At 31.3% G+C, this 25,369-nt stretch overlaps 1 protein-coding gene across 2 annotated transcripts in view; it reads right to left on the reverse strand.

The window, feature by feature from the left end:
- Positions 1 to 2,773: 2,773 nt before the first annotated feature.
- The window catches only part of LOC129230581 (coatomer subunit beta-like), a 43,713-nt gene continuing 21,117 nt past the window's right edge, over positions 2,774 to 25,369 (reverse strand). For both annotated transcript variants that reach the window (XM_054864987.1, XM_054864986.1), the window contains exons 13-22: positions 20,562 to 20,692; positions 20,400 to 20,471; positions 17,351 to 17,506; positions 16,276 to 16,365; positions 10,677 to 10,908; positions 10,029 to 10,148; positions 7,915 to 8,060; positions 7,177 to 7,266; positions 3,936 to 4,088; positions 2,774 to 2,992 (exon numbers count right to left, since the gene is read on the reverse strand). In XM_054864987.1, the coding sequence (XP_054720962.1) occupies positions 2,924 to 2,992; positions 3,936 to 4,088; positions 7,177 to 7,266; positions 7,915 to 8,060; positions 10,029 to 10,148; positions 10,677 to 10,908; positions 16,276 to 16,365; positions 17,351 to 17,506; positions 20,400 to 20,471; positions 20,562 to 20,692 (1,259 nt within the window). In that variant the 3' untranslated portion in view covers positions 2,774 to 2,923. The remainder of the gene's footprint in view (positions 2,993 to 3,935; positions 4,089 to 7,176; positions 7,267 to 7,914; positions 8,061 to 10,028; positions 10,149 to 10,676; positions 10,909 to 16,275; positions 16,366 to 17,350; positions 17,507 to 20,399; positions 20,472 to 20,561; positions 20,693 to 25,369) is intronic.

Genomic DNA, 25,369 nt, shown 5'->3' on the forward strand with positions numbered 1-25,369 from the left:
CAGCAAACCGAGTTACGCTTGGACATAGACCTCAAAGTGTTAGCTTTTCAAAATCGGGAGGGGGAGGGCGGGGGGCAATTGAGCCCCTTGATCAGCCAACTGCTTGTAATCCCAAAACAAATATATTTTGCTTCTGCACAAAATGGAACATTTTGTTAAATTTTAATGTGATAGTTAGAAAATTTAACGAAATGTTTGCACACTTTAAGAGCTTAAACAGTGACTCGTATGCAGAACTTGTATGCAAAACTCATAGAACAAGCTTGAGGATCAGTAGGGGAATGTGGGACAAAGTGAAATGGTGAAATATTTACTCTGCTTTTAGCGCCACCTACCTAGTAATATTTTAAATTTGTAGTAACACATGTAGTCGATTCCAGTCAGAAAAAAATTACTTCTGAAAATCGAAGATTATGTTAATGCAAGCAATTTTCACTCATATTGTAATATTTTGTTGTAGTATTTTTTTGTTATTATTAAATGATAAAGTTCTTGTGATACATAATCAACAATCAGGCTTAAGTAAACGAAAAAAAAAACATCATGCAAAATTTGCTCTTCCAAACAATGACGGCAGGAATAATTTTAAGAAATTAAAATGCGAAAGATGGATTTAAAAATCGTAACCATGGAAACACAAAATAAAATAAGTTTAAGGATTGAAAATGAGAAAGCTGGAAAGAAACAATGGATTCGAAAAGCATAACCGTGGAAATGCGAAAATAAAATGGTTAACAATTTGAATGCAGATGAGATTTTTCGAACTTGATTTAAAAAGGCTTGTAACTTTTTTTTCTTTGGAGATAGAAGCTTAGTTTTTCAACCACAGGTTGAGATAGATCTGGAGTAACATGTGTCATTTTTTCCAATGGTGTTAAAAAGAAAACTATGCAACAATTCCTTCACTTTTTATTGATAGATGTAATGAAGAAAGTAGTACCTAAATTTCAGCAGAGCCTAAAAAAATTTGAACTAAAAACGCGAATAACTCCCGCCATAATTAAGTTAGAGCATTGAAACAAATTGTGCAGAATGCAGAAAATTCTATCCTTTCCAACGATATGTAATAATCATAAGTGCAAGTAATTTTTCACCCCCATATTCAGGAATTTATGTGAAAGTTGGGCCTAAATTGGAATAAAAAAAGAACTACGCGTCGAATTTTTTCGAGCCGGTCTGCAAATCTTTCCGGAGCTAAAAGCAAGATACTCTGAAAACTTCAGCGAGATCGACTGGGTTGTTCTTCAGTTTTGCACATTCACACAAACAGATGCTTTTTGGAGACTTGATTTTATACTTTGTAGAGTTTCACTTGTTTTCTTACTCATTCACTATTTTATTCACTCATTAATTTTTTTCTCATACATTAACTTATTTATTTACTTCCTTTTCACTTATTCTTTTATCATTTCATTTATTTGATTAAAAATACCTTTAATAATTGAATAGAAAATATTTTATTAGAAAAATATTTTATTTTTCACTTTGTCTTCATAAAAAAGGAGTGATAAATTTCCACCTTTTTTTTTTTTGAAGGTACAAATTTACTGTTAAATAATAATAATAATGTTTCAATGCAAGTTCTATTATAAAATAAAATGTTCTTTAGGTTCCTTAATTTTCAAAACAAATTTCCCATTTGTTCATATGGAAAAAAGTAAGTATAATCTTAACTATTTCATTTTGCCCCGATCCCCCCCTTCGAAAAAGGAGCATTGTGACACTAACCTGATCAGTAAAAGAGCCTGTAAGCTCATTTACCTTTAAAGAAATTCATGTCATTAAAAACAGTAGAATCAGGTCATCAGAGTAAAATATTTTCATATTTGTTCGTAAAGAAAAAAAAAAACTGTCAGACTGTCTATGGTTATGCACCTGCCCCCTCCCCCCCAAAGAGTTTAAATAAAAAATGCTGCAGCAAACTAGTAAATGAATATGTCAGACCAGTGCACTAGTGCAGCCAGAAATACCTTCTGGAGGGGGGGGGGTTGATCAAAAATACCTTCTGGATGAGGTTTTTTGACGAAAAATACCTTCTGAAGGTTTTTTTTTTTTTTTTTTTACAAAACAGCCCTTTTATATGCATAAACTACTGAATTAGAATTTGCATTTATGTTAAAACCAGTGGCTCGGGGGGGGGGGGGTTTCACCCCCAAACCCCCCATTTACTACGCCACTGAAAAAATGCAAAATTTCCCTGAACATCAAAAAAAAGTGGGATTTTTGCTTTTAACCAAACTTTTATTGACGCTTCTTAACATTCTGAATTCATTTTACTCTTATTTTATAATAACTATAGGTGTTCATTGATTTTTGGTTTGCTCATATTTACTTCGCTTTTCTAAAATAGTTTCCTTTGTTTCCCCCTCTTGGAATTGTATAGAGTTACAGTTGTCATTTCATTTTCATTTAAGAAAAATGTCCCCTAACCCCTATACTTCTTTTGACCCCCCCCCCCCCGCCCCCACTTTTTTTGGGCACCAGCCGCCTATGCCTGCATTAATCCAGTTTGAGCCTGACCTTTTACTGGTGTCTTTTCACAGCTTTCAGCTTTCTCGAAGTAAGGTCTTATTTCCTTCCAAATAAAAAAATGGCATTGCTTTCAATGAGGTAAAGAGAGATCCACGTATGGACCAAGGCCGGAGAAGTTAACTGAGAATTTTATGAAAAGCATTCAAAATTAATCACAACAAAATCTTGTAAAATGAATTACTAAAATAAAAAATGAGATGAAATTTAAGTTTTTCATGAAACAAAGGATACAACAAAGAACTCATGACAAATATTTATTTTATACATGAATATGTTTGTACATAAAAATAAGAAAAATCTAACAATGAAAATTGATGCCAAACATGATTAATATATTTTCTCAAAAAAGATTTTAACTCATTTATAAGAAAGTCCTTTGTCTTGAATTGATTCATGCACCACTTTTCATACCCATCTTTTGGCTAAGATTAATTTTGTCACCTAGGCTCAAAGCCATGCCCTAAATAAGAAGAACATAGTAATTTTACAATTTCAACATAATAAAGTATTTTAAAAGCTAAGAAGAAATGCAAGTCATTTTTACAGAATAAAACTACTAGTGTTGAACTTGCTTCAAATATACAGTACCCATACAGGAGAAAACTTAGAAATCCAAGATTCAGTCAGTATCGGAAACTCAGAAATTTCACAATCAAGCTTTTGACTATGCCAGGTACTCAAAACAATTTAAAGCACTGTTTAGAATACATTTTTGATAGTATAAGAGTTCTTCAGATGCTAGTGTGGGTAAGCATACAAAACAAAAAAGTTATTACATATTTATCATCATAATTGCAAAATAAAATTGTGCTGCTTGACTCAAAATTAAAAATAAAGCAACGGGTAAATCCCTTCACCATTATAACTATGAATATCATTCATTCATTCTATCAAAATTTTTTAAAAATAAAGAAATATATATATATATATATATATATATATATATATAAAAGAACTTAGTAATTTAAACCGCAATAGCTTTTGAGCAAGACATACATTAATTGATAAAAAAATTGCTGCTTCATTCTTATAGAAAAAAACCCTACACTAATATCGCATATATACATGGACATTAAATAAATAAAATTTTGTGAAATTTACACCAGAAGTTTTTCATAAAAATGCTAACTTAGCATTTTTAAAATTAAGTTATGAGTCATTATTGAATAATTTAAAACATTTTGTTTATTTTCATGCTATGGCATTATTCTGTACTTCAAATTTGTAAAGATTTATTAGGATTCAATACAGAAACCAATCATACAATTAATATTTCCTTGTGCACAAACAAACAAAATATATATATATATATATAAATAAAATAAAAAATTAAAATAACAAAAAATAAATAATAAAAGAAACGAAATATAAATAAAAGACACATTTAAGAGAATGCAACTTACTTGACTCTTCGCTCGTATTCTAATATGCCCTGTAACTGGGGCTTCAGGATTTAATGGATTTTTTTCTATGCTTACATTTGCCAATGCATATTCTCCAAAAATTGATCGAGCATATAAATTGGCAGCCATGAAACCACATTCACCTGATAATGCCTAATAATAAATGATGCAAAAAAGAAACCATGAATTAAGGTACAATAGAGATACAGTCAAATTGCGCTACAAAGAGATTCAACTTACGCAAAATAGTTATAACACAAGTTTTCATGAACAACGAATTTTAGAGCTGACGCAAGTTCCTAACCCATAACATGAAAATTGTCGATAAAATAATTTCAGTGAAAGGCAGAAGGTTAATTTATCACTCTTTCTTGTTCTTCCTCTGACAAGTTGCCTAATGTGCATACACTGTCAGGGGAATGATAACAATCTGAGATTGCGCAGTATAAATCATCATCTTCATTTTTTAAGTTACAAATATAATTACTGTATCTGCTGCACAGCACTATTAGTGCTGCATTTTATTTCTCTACATACTGTGCGCACCATACTGTTTTATCTTATGACTCTCTCTCCAATTGATCATTCATTTTATGCATCGTAACAACATTTTAGGCTGAATAATGCAGCTTTTTTAAAATACTAAAAATATCACTTCTTTGTGTAAGAGATGGTAATACAGTTAAGAAATGGTTTGAAACAGTTTGAGATACATTTACAAATGCCTAAAACAATTAGGAAAGTTTATAAAAAAATCGTATAGGTACCCTTTTTCACAACGCGAAATTTTGACTTACGAAAGGGAACTTGGAACGCATCCCTGCGTAAGTCGAGACTCGGCTGTAGTCAGAGGTTTAACTGAACCCATTTCCCAGTTAATGAACTTTTAACTATCAGAAAATATTTTGCAGCCAGAATCATGCTTGTAACTTTGTATAGCCTATCCGATGCAGTAAGTAAGCGTCGATCAAAATTTGGACAAAATTACACAAATTTTTCAGTTGCACAGAAAATGAAAATAAAAATAAGTAAAGAAAGACCTACAGTTGAATTAATGTTCTTTTGTCTTTCTTTTAAAATATACATAAGGGGAAGAGAAGAAATATTTACACAAAGAAAATATTTAGGGATAAAATGAAGATATTACATGACATGAGAATTCTCTAGAACAATATAGACTATGCCGTGTTTTGTGTGTTGTGATATTTTAATAGTCAATTTTATTTTATTGTTTGAGAATTGTTTCTCCACCAACTTTATTTCGTAAAATCAGTTTTGAAAAGGAAACCATCATAAAACAAAGTGCCGTTCAAAATATTTTTCTACTGCAAAACTTTTCAGTTTGCATTATAAAATGAAAGCAATTTAGGAGAAAATAAAGCTTTCAAATTTTTGAAGTAACCATATAATCAAATATTTTTTTTATAAATGCACTTTTTTGATCTGTAAAACCTCATTCACTATGGAAATGTGCTGATCCTTATGATGGTGTTGAGTACATGACATAAATGCATTTGGCACCAAAGCTCCCATTGGGAAAATATTTATTTATTTATTTATTACTCTGTTAAGAATTATTTTAAATATTTAATGCATATATGTAACAGTTTTATCAATACGAGGTGAGATCAAAAAATACGGTGAATATTTTTTTTATAAAAAAAGTAATAAGGTTGCAAAGAATTTGATTTCATCTCCTTCAAAGTGGTGTGCTTGGCAAGCAATGCACTTATCCAAACGTTGACTCACTCACTGGAGGCATTTCTGGAAACTGTTTTTTAGAAGGGCTTTCAGCTGCTCTGTGTCGTGGCCCTCTGAATGTCAACAATGGTGTCAAAACGTTTTCCTTTAAGCACAGTTTTAATTTTTGGAAAGAGCTAGAAGTTGCATGGTGCTAAATCCGGTAACAGTGACCTGTATGGTAAATGTGGACAGACAGAAACACATTTTCTGGCCAAAAACTCGCGAAACACGATCTTCCTTCTGTTCATCACTCAAAAATCGGGGAACAAATTTTGCCCTCACTCGTCTCGTTAGCAACTCATCAGTTAAAATGCTTTGAACAGAACCGTATGATATGTAAAGGTCTTCTGATTGCTCTTAAATGGTCATTCGTCTGTTTGAACAAATCATTGTTTCCACTTTTTGCACATTTTCTTCTCTGTTTTAGAGGTTAATGGACATCCTGCACGTTGCTGGTCTTCAACAGTCTCATTTCCTTTTTTAAAACGGTTACATCTATTGTACACAGTCTTCAGAGCTAACATATTATTGCAGTACACCAATTTTAACATTTTGTGAGCTATTTTTGCAACTTAAAACAAAACTTAATGTTAATGCATTGTTCGAAATCTGTGTTGCGCGATAGACACGATAAACACAACATCACTCAAGCGGCTCTGGCAACTAACTGACTAGTTCGAATGTGATACAATTTGTCCCTGCTTGTCTCAGATGATCACGCTACTGAACAAATCACAGCATATGGATGTAAGCAGTTAGTTATAAAAATTCATTCACTGTACTTTTTGATTACACCTTGTATGTTCCCCTTCCCAGTAGGTTGCCGAAGCCAATGTGCAATAACTATGAGAGTTTCTGAAAAGTTTGTTAGAAAAAGTGAATGAATAATAGCTCTTTATAGATCCAGAAGGACTGAGTCACATCACTGAATCAATTTAGCTGAACAAGAACAAGCACATAAAAACTGGATAAAAGTAACAAAAAACAATTAGGTTAAGTTAGACCTGAAAACACAAATTTTTAAGTTAGTTAAGAGAGGACATCAACATTTTTGGTTCAAGAGCCACTACTGCTTGACAGGGGTAAAACGCTTTATTTATTTATTTTTTTAATGAAAGAAAGAAAAAAAAAACATCCACAAGTTCTTGAGGGGGTGGGGTAGGAAAATGCTACAAATAATGGTTTTTCTTATAGGCAAAACGGAATACTAGGAGAGAACTTGAAGGTCGTTTTTACATTCCAGACTAAGTATAGTAGAATCGAAATGACTTGTTTTGAAGGGAAAAGACGACGAAGCAATAATTATCTGTGGTAAGTTGGTTTTTCAAAAAGCAGCCGGCCAAGTATTTTATTTAGTGGCCTAATTTAGACGCTTAGTTGCCAGGCAGCTAGTGATTATTTTCAGGTCTATGTAAAGTCACTTTTTAAATCTCATATCAGTAGCACACAAGAATTTATTCATGCTAATTATAAATAACATTAAAAACTAATGACATACTTTTTCTGGAGTAAGACACCTCATATTAGTAAAACCTATGAGATGCATCAAATACTCATGCAGATCACATAAATTTGTATTCACAGAGACCTTTAATGGAATTAAAAAAATGACATTAGAACAAGTTCTCCATAATATGTTGAAATATATAACATTTTGAAATAATTCATTGATATCAGTGGGCTCACACAGGAATTTTTCTAAGGTAGGGTCAAGGATCGAAGGTCCACATTTTCATATCATGCTCCAAAACACATCCAAACATATTTTTTGATTTTATCAATTGTTGAGGGAAAAAAAACATTTGAAAAAATGATATAATAATTACTTAGCATTAGTTGATAAAATTAATTTATTAATGATAAATATTTACTGGAAATACCAGAAAGCAGAAGAATGAATGTATTTACTTTTCTCATAGTTAAAAATAAAAACAGCAAAGCAAAATAATCATTATAGAACAATTTATGTCCACATGTACAGTTTGATTTTGCAGGGGAAGAAAGAGAGAAAATCAATTCATTTATTAAATCTGAAACTAGTTACATATGCTTGAAATCATTTTACATACCACATAAGTAGAATTTTAGTTTATCAAAAAAACCCTGAAGGATGATGGGCAGGGTTCAGACCTCCTGGACTTTCCACCTTTTGTGCACCACTGATCGATATTATTTATGAAACTTCAAAAGAATTATTAAAGAATAACAAGAATAAAGCATTTAAATGCAAATGTACCTTATTTTCCCATTCAAATTCCGCCCACATTTGTCGAAACTCCTGATCTGTACATGTAGCTGGAATTATGTAGTCCATAATGTCAATGTGAATATCATTTAAAACAACTACGCTTCTATCACTAGCTGATCCGCTAATATCATAAACTAGAAATAAATTCATAAATTAGATTGCATTCTGGAAATCAAAATTAAATAACACAACAGTGACTGTAATAAGTTCTTAAGGGTTCTAAGGACCTTTAACCTTCAAAATTTTTGACTTTCTGGAAAAAATATATGTTATGCATAATTTAATTCTGAACAATTTGATACTTTATTTATTACCATACGCAACAAACTTTTCAAGTTGTAGTATAAATGCGTTAACTTTCCCCATAGAGATTTATGTTAACAGTAGCTGTTTAAGCCTATTTTTCTCAGGTGCTGGTTTCTCGTTTTGCATGCGTGATAGTTCAGAAAGTTTCTTATATATTTTCGCAAAAGTATTCATGCATGTTTGATTGGTTTGTTTTTATGATCTGAACCTAAATTTTAACTAAAAATAAAAGTTAGTACTTAAACAAATATATTTTTGCACAAAATTTTGGAAAAATTTTTTATTAACTTATAAAATTTCAAAAAAAAAAAATAATAAAATAAAATAAAATAAAATAAATAAATAAATAAATAAACAATTTTGAAAAAAATAATAAATTTAGGTTCAGATCATAAAAATAAACCAGACAAACATGCATTAAAAGTTTCATGGAAATATATGAAAAACTTTCTGAGATATCATGCATGCAAAAAGAGAAATTGGCAAAACCAGCACCTGAAAAAAGGAGGCTTTAACAGCTGCTGTTTAACATAAATCTTGATGAGGAAAGGTTATGCATTTTCACAATAACTTGAAAAGCTTTGCGTATTGTAATAAATAAGGTATCAAATAATTCAGAATTAAATTATGCATAACATATATTTTTTCCAGAAAGTTGAAAATTTTGTAGGTTAAAGGTCCTTAGACCCCATAATTTGTTTTGTAAACCAAATGTTTAAGAAATGAACTCAAAATCAGTTAAAATTTCAATCAGCTAAATCAATTGATGGGAGTTCTCTACAAATAAAAAAAAAATGATTAAAGTGATCTGGGGTTATTCGTGATCAAAGAATAAAAACATCCATTTTGTAAAAAGTACTGTTTAAGGCAGAATTTTAATTTTCGGTGAAAGTTTAAGCACATATGCGAAGTCCTATGCAACATTTTTTTTTCTTGAAAATTAAAATAGAATTTAAGCTATTTCAAATTTTCAGTGTCCAGGAACTGGGGCATTTCTTGATTACTTCTCGGGTAATTAATGATAACCCCTTTGTTTTGAGATAAGATATTCTTAAAATAGTTATACCACAGTGATTTATAAATAATACATTAGATGAAGTAAACCCACAAGTTTTAGTTAAGTAGCAGACAAGAGGATTTGAGAGAGAGAGAGAGAGAAACACAACACTTCTAAATCTCCAAATTTCTTTGAATCCTGTGCATTAAGGATTGTAAATGAAATTTATATTTTACTTTATAATAGCCTTCATCTGCTTTGAAGCCACAATAATAAAGCAACTCTAGTTCAAAAATACCAGTTTTTTTTTTTTTTGTTTTTTGTTTTTTTTAAGACAAAATATAAAAATGCATGTGATTATGGATAAGAATCTAAACATAGTGAGTACTAGAAACAAAATGCTACCATATCTTTATAGAATGGAAAATTAAGGCTGCTGCTGCTTACAGATGGAATATGGAATTTAAAACCTTAAATACACTGCACACCTAGACCTAGTACAGCACTGCCGCATCTGCAAAAATTACTTTTTGAGAAAAATCAATTTAAACGCAATGTCTCTTAGCTTAAATTCTTTTAGTAACACACTGACACATATCAAAATTAAGGATTTTTGACCCCTTTTGTAGAAACTCTAACTTTTTTGTCTTGCATTCTAATAGAACTAATAAAAATGCACCAGGATATATATATATATAATTCAAAACCAACAATTTTTGACTTGTGGTGGTGTTGTATTAGGTGTGGGATACGTTAAATTGTTCAAATTTAAGAAACTTCATTAAAATAAGATTTTTACCAATATTTCCAAATATTATGCCATTCTCAGTAGAAGCAACTTTAACACTTGCTTTGATATTGCAGAAATCATGAGGTGCAAGAATAACTGGAGATGGTTTTTCAACAAGTTTCAAGTCACCTAAAAATGTTAAATTATGTTATTATGAAATAATTTTCATATGATACTGATTTATAATAAGTTCATAAAGGGAAAAAGTTTGAGGGGGGTCACCACAGGGCATAAAAACGTTGGTAAATCATTCATTTAAATCCTTAATGTTACTTACTTTTTGTACTGAAAATATTTAAAAAAAAAAAAAGGCTAACAAAAGTTAAAAATGGCTACAATTTTTTTGTGACTAGTGGCTACTATTCAGAATTTCTTATCTAAAGCTTTATTACATGTCCATACAAATCGTCAAAGAGATGACTTTGAAGTCAAAAACAAAGTACCAACAGGCAAATTAAATCATTCCTTAAATTTTTTTTACATAAGATTGCATGATTGAACTACAATATCCCAAAGTTAGAGGCATGAATTTTTAAGCACAAACATGCCAATCTTGAGACTTCAACATTTTTTGAGTAGTAAACCAATGTAGTGCCTCCTCTAAAACTCATGGGAACAACATTGTAAGCAAATCTTAAAATGATAAAAAATTCATACCTAAAGTAGCTAGTTCTAGAGTGCAATTTTGCAGAGTATCAGACGTTTGATTCACAATGAGTACATCTAAAACAATATCATACTGATTGACATGTACATAAGCTTCAGCATAAACAGGATCAGAGAAGCCAGTCAACTGAGTTACTTTGCTCAGCTTCGAAGAGCTGAGATCAGCAGCAGAATCCTTCTTTAAGACTCCCATTGCTTGAGAGAGACTCAATTCAAACATATTCTGAAATGAGTAATGTAAAAAATCAGTCAAGTATTATCCATATAAATAAAACAAAGAATATATATGTATATATATGTGTGTACATATATGTATGTACCTATGTTCCCTATACAAATTCAGTTTACATCAGATCTTGACCAAGTTTGGCAGGGAAGTACTTGGGCACCTGAGAAGAAACGTAGGGGGGATTTTCAAATGCAAAAAAGGTACTGAATCCTTCAAATTTTAATTTTTGGATCCAAAAATGGCATTAATTAGCTTTTTCTACTAGGGCTGGGCGATATACCAAAATATCGTCATATGACTATTACCACGGAAACGATACTTAGATTTCTATCCGTCTGATATATCGGTTGAAGCAGAAATACGGGACATAATTACGGAGAAATTGAAATACTGACTCAAAAATACATAACTTTTTATAGTTCTGTATGATGGATGAGGGCTTGAAATTTCAAGAAATTAACTGCATTCTTCAATCAGTTATTTTATTTTTAATTATAGTACAAGTGAAAATTAACAACAGGGCCGCCAAAGGTCAAGGTGGACCCATTGTCAGATTGGCCTCCGGATCGCATCCCCCTAAAAAGTTTTCAAGAGCGGGGCCCTTCTGAGGACCGCGCCCCTAGTTTCTAACAAGGCTGATATGGCCTCTCGTGGGGCCTGAAAAGTGAATGTGTGTTGGTTAAAAAACCATCTTAATCCAACAAAATTAATCAATGGAGGTATCAACATGGTTCATAATTCTAATTAAACGTAAACCATTGATATTATGCTGAATAAAAGGTTTGTGAAATATACTGAACAGAAATGTTTGTATTAAAAAAGAAATAAAAAAAAAAAAAACTAATGAGATTAAATAAAATATGCCACCAGCTCAATCATTTCCATCTGAGCTGTCGTATCAAAAAGAGCGCAACTCATATCATAACTGAATGAAAATAGTAGCTTTATCTTTGATATTTTTTATTCCGATCATAACACGGTAATCCAATTTTAAAGCGTTATCTCCGGCAACCCTGAAACTGAACTCTTCTTGCCAGACATTACTGTTAATGCGCGAACATAGTGTTTTTTGTGAAAGTTGTACTCATTAAGATTAATGCGATGACATAGTGTTGTTCGTGAAAATTGAACGCATTAACGAAGATGAATTTCAGTTCTACCATGAACTGGCTTATGATCTTTGTGAAAGTTCTACGCATGTTCGGAAGAGTAACAAGTACCAAGTATGATTGAAAAAGCTGAGATTGTCGAGTTAATGGATGGATTACCAATGGACATTTATTGGATGGATTACCAATGGACATTTATTGGATGGTTTACCAAGATGGTTTACCTAAGACCGTCGGATGAAGATAAAAAGTAAGTACACTTTTTAAGCTTTTTTTTTTATTTACTAATGTAACATAAATGAATAATATACATAATTCGTGGATTTTAAAAATTATGAAAAATTTTATTGAAATAAAAAAAAAATGTCTTATAATTTATTTAAAAACGCCAAAAAAAAATGTTTACTGCATTAATTTTGATAATCAGATTTTTCAAAAAAAAAAATAAAAAATAAAATAAAATAAATAAATAAAAAATAAAATGAAATAAATAAATAAATAAAATCTTACTCAACTAAAAAGTAAAAAGTCTTAAAGCAAAAGCTATTAAATAACTAAAAACAAACTATTTAAGACATCAATACAAAACATAGTTCATAGTACATTCAAATTATTGAGACTGCTCAAATTGAAAGATTTAAACAAAATATTGAATTGAATATTTAAAACTTTTTCGTTGAAAAGCACTTTTGTCATGCATTGAGCTATACCATTGAGCACGCCCCCCCCCCCCCCTCCAGGAAAGTTTTGAATGAGAGAAATAATATTATATTTGGAAATGTTTTTTGTTGACCCTTTGCACCCCTCCCCCCCCCCCAAGATTATATCGATATATCGAAAATATCGATATTTGGCGAGCGATATATCGCTGTATTAAAATTCTGATATTGCCCAGTCCTACTTTCTACTTGAAATAGTTATCCTATCAGATCAATTTTAAACACATTTGAAAGCCGAAGAAAAATACCTCTTAGGAAGATTTTTTTCCCGCTGGAATTGAAACCACATACTCCCTAAAATCACCAACAGAAAAGTTATAAGCATTTTTCATTTAAAGAAAATCAGTTTTAAATGGGAAAATTATCATCTGCCGCTAGTTCAGTTTTAATTAGCGTGAAAAAATCATTGAGGAGAAAAATCTATTGCCATTTTTTTTCTCGAGTGTGATCAAATAAAATTCTTGCTTTTGCTTTGAGAGTTTTACTGCGTTCAAGAGATTATAAATTTATCCCTTTTGTTAGTTTTCCGTGATTTGCTGGGGAAATTTTAGTTGAACATGTGTCACTTGACAATTTTATTTTCCAGGTACACCATGCAAAGCAGCTAGTAGAGAAATAAAATCCGGGATGAGAGGTCTATGACTGATTCTGAAACGTCAAAATTACAAAACAATGGAATGAAAATTTCACATTTCAGACTAATAAACATAAAATGAAAAAATAAGTAGCTCTTTCCTGTTATGCAATTTAATGAATGAAAGAAGGTTCATTTGACTACAAAGAAAGCAATTTTTAGCATGTTTGATATTTTCTCTATATTAGTGTAATACTTTCAGTGAGGTGACAAAATATATGGGATGAAAATACAGTTTGAAAGATTAATACAGCCATGCCTAATGAAGAACCCTTTTTCCAAATCAAAATCATTTATTTAAAGTATGACCTTCTTATTGATTCTGTGTAGATCTCTAGTAGGGAAATTGAAGATGAGGAGTTTCACTAAGAGCATTAGTTCTGAGAAAAACATTTCTTAAGTTCATTTGCAACAGTCAGTTTCTTTCTTTATTCCTTTTTGAAAGGTCTTTTACGCAATAAATAAACAAAAATAAAATCAAAAATGAAAAAAATGTGCACAATTAAATCTTGTTACATACTTGGGATTTTAAAATATGCTTATATAATGCTGTACCTCTGAGCCAGAACAATGTCACACAATCGCTACTTTACAGGAGAGAGGAAAAACGTTTTTTCTGGAGCATGCAAAGAATGGAACCACACTCTTTTAATGCTGGTAAAAAATTACAATGGATTTTTTTTTAGAATTACGTTCAAATGGCTGGATGCGGAATACGATTCAACATACAATGACCTAATAAATGGAAAATCGTAATTTTGGACTATGCTAGTCTGGCTCTGAGCTACAGAATTTATAAATTCATAAGTGTTATAGTGCAATCCGAGCACTCCATTTTGGAGATGTATTGCTTGAATAGCTGTCATGATTTGAATTTAATACACATGAACATATTTTAAAACAAAATGATATAATTACAGTGAAACCCGTGTATCACAATAAACCTGTCTATAACAATGTTTTCCTTGGTGTACCAGCAAAATGTCACTATGAATAATCAAACTGTCTATTCGGAACTCCAGCGCTCGAATACGCTACCTTGCGGTGATTTATAAAACTGCGAATGCAACTAAAACATTGCCACGTTGCGCTCCACGTGTATCTGTTGAGGTAAACGCGGTCAGTTTGTTCTGAGTAACGCATTCAACATGTCTAAAAGAACGCCTTCAACAACAGAAATTAATTCGTCTCTTAGTAGTATTCTCGAGCTTCTCAAAATAATGTTAGTTTTCCTTATTTCTTTCAAAAAAGTATTAAATGGTGGAAGCGTAAACAAGAAAACTCTGGATTAACAAAATTGGATAACGTTATACCAGGTAAAATTTTTTATTGCTTTGTATGAACTTGTAAGAATATGAGTTTTTTTTAATCTTAAATTAATTTAACTAATCATATTTTACAGCAGCATTTAGTTGGAATGGACAGTATGCAAAATATTTTCTTGAATTTATTATCGTAGAACAAAATGAAAAATGTTTAACCGAGAAAGAATTTACTTTATTCCTTTTATTCTCAGCTGAAAGGTTTCGCCAAATTTATTTAGGGTTATAGTTTTGGAATTGTGCGAGCAAAGTAGCCTTGGCGAGGATTTCGCGTTTTTAGTTAAACCATTTTTAATTTTTATCATGAGTGGAATAAAATGATAGTAAGATTACAGAATTCGATAAGTAAAAAGAAATAATGGTCAATCAACTGAAAAGAAAACTACCACCATATATAAACTGTGAGTACACATTTTATTTATTTTGTTCTGAGTGAATTTGAATAAATATCAGTTTTTCAATTCGATGAAAAAAAAAAAACGAACTTAACAACATTGACTGGACACTTTTCCTTTACCTAATTCCACATAAATGATTTAAATAACCTTTGTTACTACAGTATCCTACTGAAATAGAAAGTATGCAAATAAATTTTCTTGAAAATATTTATCGCAGAACAGATTGAAAAATCCAGAAAGATCGTTAAGAATTTGAACAATAAAAAATAAAAGTTCGCCAAAAAATCTGTTTATAAGGTTATGGTTTTAAAATTGTGTGAAAGAATAATGTATCTTGACAAGATTTCGCATATCAGGTAAATCATTTCCATGACGAATGAATTAAATGATGATTTCTTTAGATATCCAAATCATATAGTCATAGAAATAAATTATCTAGTGTTAAACGTTACTCTTGACAGTCTGCCACCTATGTGCACTATGTAACAAAAATGTCAACAAATGCCGGAAATGTCACGAAACTGAACTAAATATGTACTAATGTATAGAAAAGACGGTACAAAATGAAAATGCCGTTCGAAGCGAACCAAAAATTTATGAATTCCGAATTCAACATCTGTGAAAATGGCTGCTTCAGAACAACTTACTGTGTGTTCTGCATTAATTGTTTACTTTCGTAATACTTTTTGGTTTCTAATCTCTTTCTATATGGGTCAGAATAACCAAAAGACTTTGAAAAATCTTTTCAAATGAATAAAGCGAAAAAATCATACATAACAACAAAAATCACAACACTTTTAGCATTTTCTTAGTTACCACATGCGTTTGTTTCAGTTTTTAATTCCGCCATTAGACAGTGACTGCAGTGCCCCCTATAGTTCGTTGGAGTTGCGAATAACGATAACCCAGCTATAACAATTTTTTTAAAGTCCCAACAGTATTGTTGTAGACAGGTTTTTACTGTATCAGCAAATAAATAAATAACTAAATAAAAATAAAGGAAATAAACACACACATATGCATACTAACAAATAAGTAGCAAACTAATTAGCAAAACTAAAATTTTTTAGTTCATTTCACAAAATAATAATTATAATGATTCAGTAAAATTTTGACAATTGAGCAGATTTCAAAAAATAAAAATAATTCACTTTTATATAAGTTTAGAAATTTAATCACCTCAGTTCCTGATGCGTCCCCTTTAGCAGTGAGTTGACCAAATGTGATAGGGTCATCAGTATGAATAACTATACCTTTCTTTTCTTTTGCCTTAAATAAAAATGAGGAATATTGTAGCGATACGAAACCTTAAAATAACAAATGCACTAACAAACAGATTTTTTTTTTTAATTTAATACTGACCACATGTGTAGTTTTAAAACATAAAATAAAATACGAGTAATAATTTGGAAATCCTTTATGGAACAAAAACTATTTTGTGTTGGAGGAAATATTTGATAAAATAATGATGTTTATGCAAAATGAAATTTTAAAAACAATCAAATGAAGAAAAAACATTTTAGGCTACTACAATATAAAAATAGAGACCTTTAAAGATCAGAGTTCAGTCCACTATTTAAATAATATATTAGAGATATCAAGACATATCTACATGAAATGAACATGATATTTTTTATTTATTTATTTTTCAACAATAAAAATTTGTTCATAAAGCAAAAACTACAGTAACGGATCAAGTAACAAATTATCTTATAAAGAGCTCAAAAAAAAAATTTTTTTTCATCAACATAATTTTTGTAATCTACTTTCTGTTGATTGTGAACCGTAATACAAAATATATAGTTGCTACCCTATTGAATTACAAATCCTCTAAAATCATCAGGAGCACTAATTTTAGTAGCAACGAAAGAAAACATTCAAGAAAATAAAATCTAAGAATTTGCACACAGTTAATACAAATAAGAAATCTCACAGAGTACCTAAAATGAAAAATTATCATTTATAATTTCAAGAAACTAGAAAGTCTGAAAGCTGTCTCCCTTTTAAAGTCTCAAAAGACATTTTATTACATTGCAAAAGAAATGAATACTCACTTTCAAATTCATTCATTTACATTTAAGAAAATAAAATTTAAGAATCTCCACACCATTTAGCAAAAATAAGAAATCTTGCAGAATATCTAATAATGAAAAATCATCACTTATAATTTCAAGAAACCAAAAAGTCCGAAAGCTGTCTTCTTTTTAAAGACTCAAACATCTTTTATTACACTACACAAGAAATGAATGCTCACTTTTAAATTTTCTTGTTCTTCTTCATGCTTGGCAGCCAACATTGCTGCCAATGATTTTCGACACTTTTCACTAAATATATTTATCATCAATGGTGACCGATCGGCTAACACTTTCAAACTTAATGCGATTCTTTCTAGATCATCATCATTGATAGTCTGGAATATTAAACAGAAAATAAATATACGTATAGTGAGCATGAAAGATTCACGCAAAAATAATGTAACTAAAGTGCATGAATTAAAAATGAATGAATATACTTGAAGAGTTTTTTATATTTTGACCGCAACACTAAAAATAGAAAATGAAATTAATTTTATGAACTGTTATAAGTGCAAAACAAAGAAAAAAAAATGTATAAGCACTGGAGTTAATGTGCTGTGGCATCATACACTCATCAGTTGCGGTTTAATGAACCTATTTTTTCATCAGGGTTTGAAAATATCAAAAATATCCGGTACTTCGATAGATATCGGATATTTTTGATATATATTCGATATTCTCAATCAGCATAAACATCAGTGTAGTCTTTAAATACTAACTCTGCTTCCATTACTTTTTTATTTTCTTATATTATAATACATCAACTTTAAAACTATCGTTTCTTTCATTCTTTATGTTCATAAATATACATTTTATGTAAAAAATACGTACAGTAGACCCCTAATTTACGCGTGGGTTACGTTCCACGGAAATGCTGCGTAAATCGAAACCACATAAATAGAGACCTAGTACTAGTGTTAAAATAAGGGCTTGGTTCCGTAAATAACAAAATACTTCATTTTAGTGATGACTAATTGCATAATAAGTTTAATGTGTACTTATATTAACTTTTATGCACAACATGCATAAAGAAAGCAAACTAATTTCGTATTCTATTTACAAAGAGGAGATAGCTATGATAGTCTTTTGGCAGTCATTAAGAATTTTTCTTTGTAATTCTTTGCAGAGCATTAATGCATCCATGATCACTTGTGTCATTTCCATGATAGAATCTTCCTTCACTAACAAACCAGAAAGATCATTTCTATTGTCTAGGAATGGCCCAAAATTTTCAATGTTTTGGTTCACGTTTTTGGTTGTGCGTCACCAATGTTGGTATCCTCGTTGGTTTTGGCCTCCTTTGTCACTCCTAAAAGCTTTTCTTCCAGTGAGTTCTGAACTGTGTGAGTTTAATAACTTTACTTCTGGAAAGAGCTCTGGAACCAATCGCATAACATGTCTTCAGTGGCCCAAGCTCGATTATTAGCAAGTAAAAATGCAGTTGATTAAGTGTAATCTGCAAACTTTAGGAGGTTGGATTTTGAAAGAGGGGAACATTTTATCTGCTTGCATTGGCACGGAAAACTCAGCCGCGTAAAATAAAATAAAGGTGTCAAATCTTAAACAGCGTAAAATAAACCGGCACAAAATGAGGGTCTACTGTACTTTGAATGGCATTTTAAATATAAATGATATTTACAATCATTAGTGAAACGTGATAATTTACTGTATTTAAAAAAATTAACACATCTGATATTGATACTGGCTAGTATATTTAATATTGACTTTTATGCTATATAAAGACAGTATATTACATTTGATTATTTTTAACAATTAATGAGTAATATCAATATTTATATATTGCAAATATCATAATTCGAAAAATAAATATCGGATGTATATCGGCGAACCTTGATTTTCATGATATTGCATCCTTAATGCATGTAGCTATTTACTCCAATTTAATGTCATTTCCCTCATTATTGGCAATTTTAATGTGATTCAATAGTTTACTCTCTAAATATACCCAACAGTGGCCTAATTGAAACCAAATTTAAAAAAAAAAAATCGCCAAATTTGTTGCCAAGTTGGTGACCAAAAGACTGGCGATATATCGCCAAGTGTCCGCCGAATTATAACACCACATGAGTTTACATCAATATTAACAATGGTTTCATCCCAAAAGGGGCAAAAGACCCCTTTAGAAACACCCGAATACAACCAAAAAAGCGAGGTGCACAACCAGAGCACAACTAGGAGTCTATGCACCAAATTTAAACTTTCTAGGGCATACCGTTCTTGAGTTATGCAACATACATACATATGTACATACAGACGTCATGAGAAAACTCGTTGTAATTAACTCCGCAATCGCCAAAATGGATATTTCGCGGACTATACGTTCTTAGGCACTTATCCACCTGTGGTCGAGTGGGGGGAAAAAAACACAACATTCATTCGGGGGTGAGCAAAATGGAAATTAAGGTCGATTTCTGGGTGAAATTTTTTTTGCGAATACAATACTTCCTTTTTTGTAAAAAGAAGAGAAGTCACAAAAAATTTATTATCAGGCATGTTTTGCTGACTTTTTTGTGCACAGTATATCTTTTTCATAACTCCTTAAGTCATTTCAGTAGTAACAAGAACAGAAATATGAGATAATTCCATAATAATTGCACAAAATTGTACCTTTTTTTCAAAATAATTGTAAAATTTCAAAATAATAATGCTAACACAAGATTATATAATCCAAAATGTTGCTCCATCACGAATAATAGGGACTTATTATCTTTTGAAAAACTAGTCAGTTTTGAATTGTGCCATATGATTGGTTGAAGTAACTACAACTTTTTGGAGATTTCATTTCACATAACACAAACTGAATTATAGTACAGCTATGTAAATAAATATATAACTCTAGAAAATCACATGCAGCATATTTTAATATAATCAGATATAAGTCAAAGTTTCACTAAATTTATTCTATGTTTTCTAACATGGTATAAAATATTAAGTAAAGTTTCAAATCTCTATACATCATTTGAGACAAATATATCAAGTGAAACTACAGAATAATTAATACTTGATTTCTAAAAGAATTTCAAGCAGTATTTAATATTTAGCACTTTTCTTTCTCATATTTTGGTTAATAAGTCAATTGTCGTTGAAAAAAAATACAATTCCTCATTTTGTAACCTCTCTTTAAAGAGTAACATAAAATGATCCAGCTAATTTACAACAAAGTAATATTATTTGAAAAGTTACAATCTACAAAAAAATAAAAATTACTTTTGAAGCCAATCCTGACTTTCCAAGATGAATGATTGATGTCATAATTAACATAGCTTCTGCAATGAAGGCCTGAAAAATAAAAATTATAAAATCAATAAAAATTGAAGCTATAAATAGTTAATACAATTAGATAAAGAAGAGGATTCTAAATATTCTTACATTTTGTTTCTTTGGATCATGGACAAGGTTTATATATCGCAGAGCCAATTTTGCTAATGTTGATGACAAAGCAGCACCAATAAAAAACTCTCCATCCATCAAATAACCACGTAATGGAGGTCTTTTCTCATCTATTAAAATTAAAACAAAGAATTCAATACATATACAGCACAAACAGTAAAACTGAGGGGGGGGGAGAGAAAGAAAAAAACGTAGGGGAAATGTTAATTCTTTAATGATTTACTGATAGTGAAAATCTATTATATTTTGCGTTCAAAAAATTAAATAACAATTTTATACAAAAAAAAAAAAAAAAAAAGAAAGAAAGAAAGAAAAGGGAAAATATTATGATTTTGGTCCATAAGATTAAAGTGCATAAAATTAAACAGAGTGTAAATTGTCAAAAATCTTACAGGTAACCTAAGTTTCAAAGTTAGGATGTTTTTTAGCACAATCAAAACATGAAGAGATGAGGCTCATGTAAATTAAATACAATAACACACAAATTTTCTTTTATTTATTTGGACAGATTTTTGTGTAGATTGCCAATAACTCAATTGCATTCTTTTTGTTATTTAGTAAAACATAATGTGGCTTTAATTAATATTTTGTCCTTTTGCAGAGCCTGATAAAATAATTTTCTCAAGTAATGCAATTTATTTATCTTCAATGTATTTTTTTCATTTTACCATCCATTTTATTTTATAATACAGGGAGTTTTATGCATTAGGTAGGCATTTAAAACGTATGTTTTGTGACATGGAATTCCTCAGAAACTTAACTTGGGCAGAAAAAGAGTGGGAGCAATTTATACTGTCAGAGTATAAGAGAATTCAAATAATAATAATAATAACAAAATCTCAAAAGTATTGTCTAGTCCTAAACCTAACTACTTCAGATTAACTTCCATTTGTTAATTAAAGAATGAAATACAATTCGTCACCAATATACACTGGTATAAGAAATTAAGAGAATTTTCAGATATGGTCAATTATCTCCAGAACTACTAGGGCCGATTTTAATGAAATTTAGTATTTACATACATTAAAACAATGCAAAACAAATAACCGTCCAAGATTTAAAATACACACGCATGATCATAAATAACACTTGTTAGAGTTATATGGTATGAAACAGCGGTTGCGAAATTGAACAACAAAATGAGTTAATGGGGGGTATGGCCGTCTCTAACAAACCTATAGACCTTGCAGTGTGACTCCATAATTGAAATGAAGTAGTTTATAGGATCCTGGGGCAATTGCTTCCACTCGTTCAACATCGCTGTTCTCAGACTATGGATGGTCCCCGAAGAGGTGTTGCGAGTTGCTATTGCTCTCCCCAGAGCGTCCCAGACATGCTCTGTAGGATTGGAGTCTAGAGATCTGCTTGGCTAAACACTCCAGTGAATTTCGTCCCCTTCCAGAAATTCGTCGCCTAGAAGAGCTCTATGTGGCCTTGCATTAACATCCATTAAAACTACTCCAGGACTAACAGTACCTCTCAAGAGGTGAGCCTAGGGCTCCAAGACCATATCTAAATTCCTCGCAACTGTCAAAGAGCCTCTCTCAAAGACATGGAGGGGTGTGCGGCCACCCAACATGATGCCTGTTTAGACCATCAAACCTCCTCATTGATAATGGTCGATTTCGTGCATATTGGAGGGCAGGTAGTGGGTTCCTGCTTCTACCCAATGAACTTAGGACAATAATAATCGGTTAAGCTAACCCAGGAGCCACTACCTGCCCTCCAATAACCGCGAAATCGACCATTATGGATGAGGAGGTTTGACGGTCTAGGCAGTCATCATGTTGGATGGCTGAACATCCCACCATGTCTTTGAGAGAGGCTCTGAGGTTGTGAGGTATAGGGATGTGGTCTTGGAGCCCTACGCTCACCGCTTGAGGGGCGCTGTTAGCCCTGAGTTAATTTTAATGGATGTTAATGGACCACATAGAGTTCTTCTAGTCGACAAATTTCTTGAACGGGAGGATATTCACAGGATAGATTGGCCAAGCAGATCTCTATACTCCAATCCTATAGAGCATGTCTGGGACGCTCTCAGGAGAGCAATAGCAACACCTCTCCGGGGACCATCCATAGTTTAAGAATAGCGTTGTTGAACGAGTAGAAAAAATTGCCCCAGGATCCCACAAACTGCTTCATTTCAAGTAACTAGTCACACTGCGAGGCCTATCTGTCTGTTACAGGGGATCATATCCATTACTAACTCATTTTTTTGTTTAATTTTGCAACCGCTGTTTCATACCATCTGACTATAACGAGCTTTTTTATGACCATGAGTGTGTATTGTTTCAATGTATGTACATACCAAATTTCATTGAAATCTGTTCAGTAGTTCTGGAAATAATTGACCAAATCTGAAAATTCTCTTAATTTCTTACACCAGTGTTAGGGGTGCGACATCGATGTCGATGTTTTTAACATCGATGTTTTACTTTCGATGTTTTTGTACCATCGATGTTTTGGTTTCGATGTTGATGTTTTTGCATTTTAATTGAAAAATATCATAAAATTTGCTCTAATTTTCTCGCTAGGTATTTTAGTTTACTTCTGGAGTTGCCAAAAAAAAAAAAAAAAATTTTTTTTGCACCCATTTTATAAGATTAATTTTTCTGTGTAGAGGATGATTTTTGGGAAGATCACTACAAGATAGTAGAAGAAGAGGTCAAAGCTAGTGGAAGAACCTGACACTGGTAGTCCGATGCCAGAACTAAAGGAAAATCCTATACGTTACTAAGGTGAAAAATATAACTTTAAAGCAACTTTTAAAAGCTCTGAATTTTTAAAGTATTCGATAGTGATGGCAACTGCTGTTCCATCGGAAAGAGATGTTTCTCTGACTGATGGGACAGTCTGTGAAAAGAGAAATGCGCTTCTGGGGGACAAAGTAAACAAACTTCTTTTTCTCCAAACTGTCAACACCAATATTCGGGGTTACTTATCGACTTCTCCCAACAAGTCGTCCCTCTATTACTTGCAATTTATGTTTAATTATTAATTAACAGTACAACACCTCTACTGTACACCTCTGGCAAGTTGAGCTCCGCTGTCCTATCGATTCAACGATTCCATTACTTGAAATAGGGGTGAGAAAAAACGGCTTAAGAATTTGCGGATTTAGTTGGCAGTGTATTGCCAATTTGGCAAACACTATTACTATACCTAACTATTAGCAAGCAGTACAGGATTTTCTCGCAAATAAAAGGGTTGCAATGGTTGCCCAACCACATCTAACAATGCCCCTTGCCCCTTGTTACTGATTGCTCTCCCTTGAAGGAAATGGACTTGTTCAAGGCCATAGCTCAACTTGTTGGAGCTGAACAGTATTTCTTGCTCTTAAAAATAATTGTTAGAATTAATTTTGTATTTTTAAAATAATTGACACAACTTTTTCTCATTATTCAACTGACGGTAAGTGCTATGATACATTTTTTCTGAGATTCTTTTTTGATGTAAGTTTACTTTTAGTTTCATTCAGTTTGAAAATATTTCCTTATTACTATAAGTAGTTTGTATTAATCGGTGCTTGTCTTATATTATCGATTTTTGTCCTACTATAATACCAAGATGTTGTGAAATTATTATTAAATTATATTCATGATTTGAGGTTCAGTATTTTCAATATATTCGTTGGGTACATATTCTTTTGTATTGCTTAAATTAGTGTAGTATATTCAAAAATGTATGTTATACATTGATAAAAAGATCGATGTTTTAAAACATCGATGTTTTTTGGTCGATGTATCAATACCATCGGTGTTTTAATTTCTAACATCGATGTTTTGCCATCGATGTCGCACCTCTACACCAGTGTATAACATATGTGGAAAAAAAAACAAAAAAAAAAACCTAACACCTAGTTGCATTTACTTTAAACACAAATTAGTATTTTCATTGCAACATAAAAACTAATTTCAATGTTTATTTATTCTTCAAAACAACTTTGTTACATAATAAACTACTTTAGTGATCTTTGTAACTCCATTCATGAGCGTCATGGTAACCCTAAATGGTGAATGAAGTTAATTTTTTGCCCTGTTTTTCATAATAATTGATGCAATTATGTAAAATGACACATAATTACATAATTGTAAATAACTACAGATATCTTTGATGATTTTCATTAAATTTGGGCAATAGATTTGAAGTGATTAATTACATACCTCAAAGATAAATTTATAGGACATGGGTCTTCATGTGCCCTCTGACCCTCATGTGTTATGGAAGACTCCCAATGTTGCCTTGAAACCACAATTCAGACTTTTCATTTTTGCTAATTTTCGGTTTATTTACATTATTTTTGGAGTTAAATAATACATATCACATTTTCAAAATTAATAAAGTTACATATATAGAAATCCAATTAAAATAAACTCAATTATTATTAGTTTTTTGTAACAAAAGTAGTGCATGATCTAACTCAACACTACATTATTTTCGAGTTATCAGGGTTCGAAATATGTGATATGATCACTTGTTTTATAAGCACGCCTCAAATCTGTACCTCAAAACCAGACTAACTTAAGTCGCCACTACTTTGCAAGAGAGTGTAAAGTGTTTAAAAATTAGCTCCTAGTCAGGCTTTTATTGAAATTTTTCTCTAAATCGTGCTGTACAGCAGCAGCTACCAGGGATACTAGTACAATCTCTTGCCCCAAAACAGAGGAGAGGTTCACCTACCATTTGTACTGGTTATCTCCAAATTTTTACTTTTGCCACTTGCAACCCTTTGCTTCTCACTACCTCATTCGTCTTTTGCACATAAAAAGTTGGGACTTGCGCTCTTA

Source organism: Uloborus diversus, chromosome 9 (genome assembly GCF_026930045.1).
Source record: "Uloborus diversus isolate 005 chromosome 9, Udiv.v.3.1, whole genome shotgun sequence".
NCBI classification, from domain to species: domain Eukaryota; kingdom Metazoa; phylum Arthropoda; class Arachnida; order Araneae; family Uloboridae; genus Uloborus; species Uloborus diversus.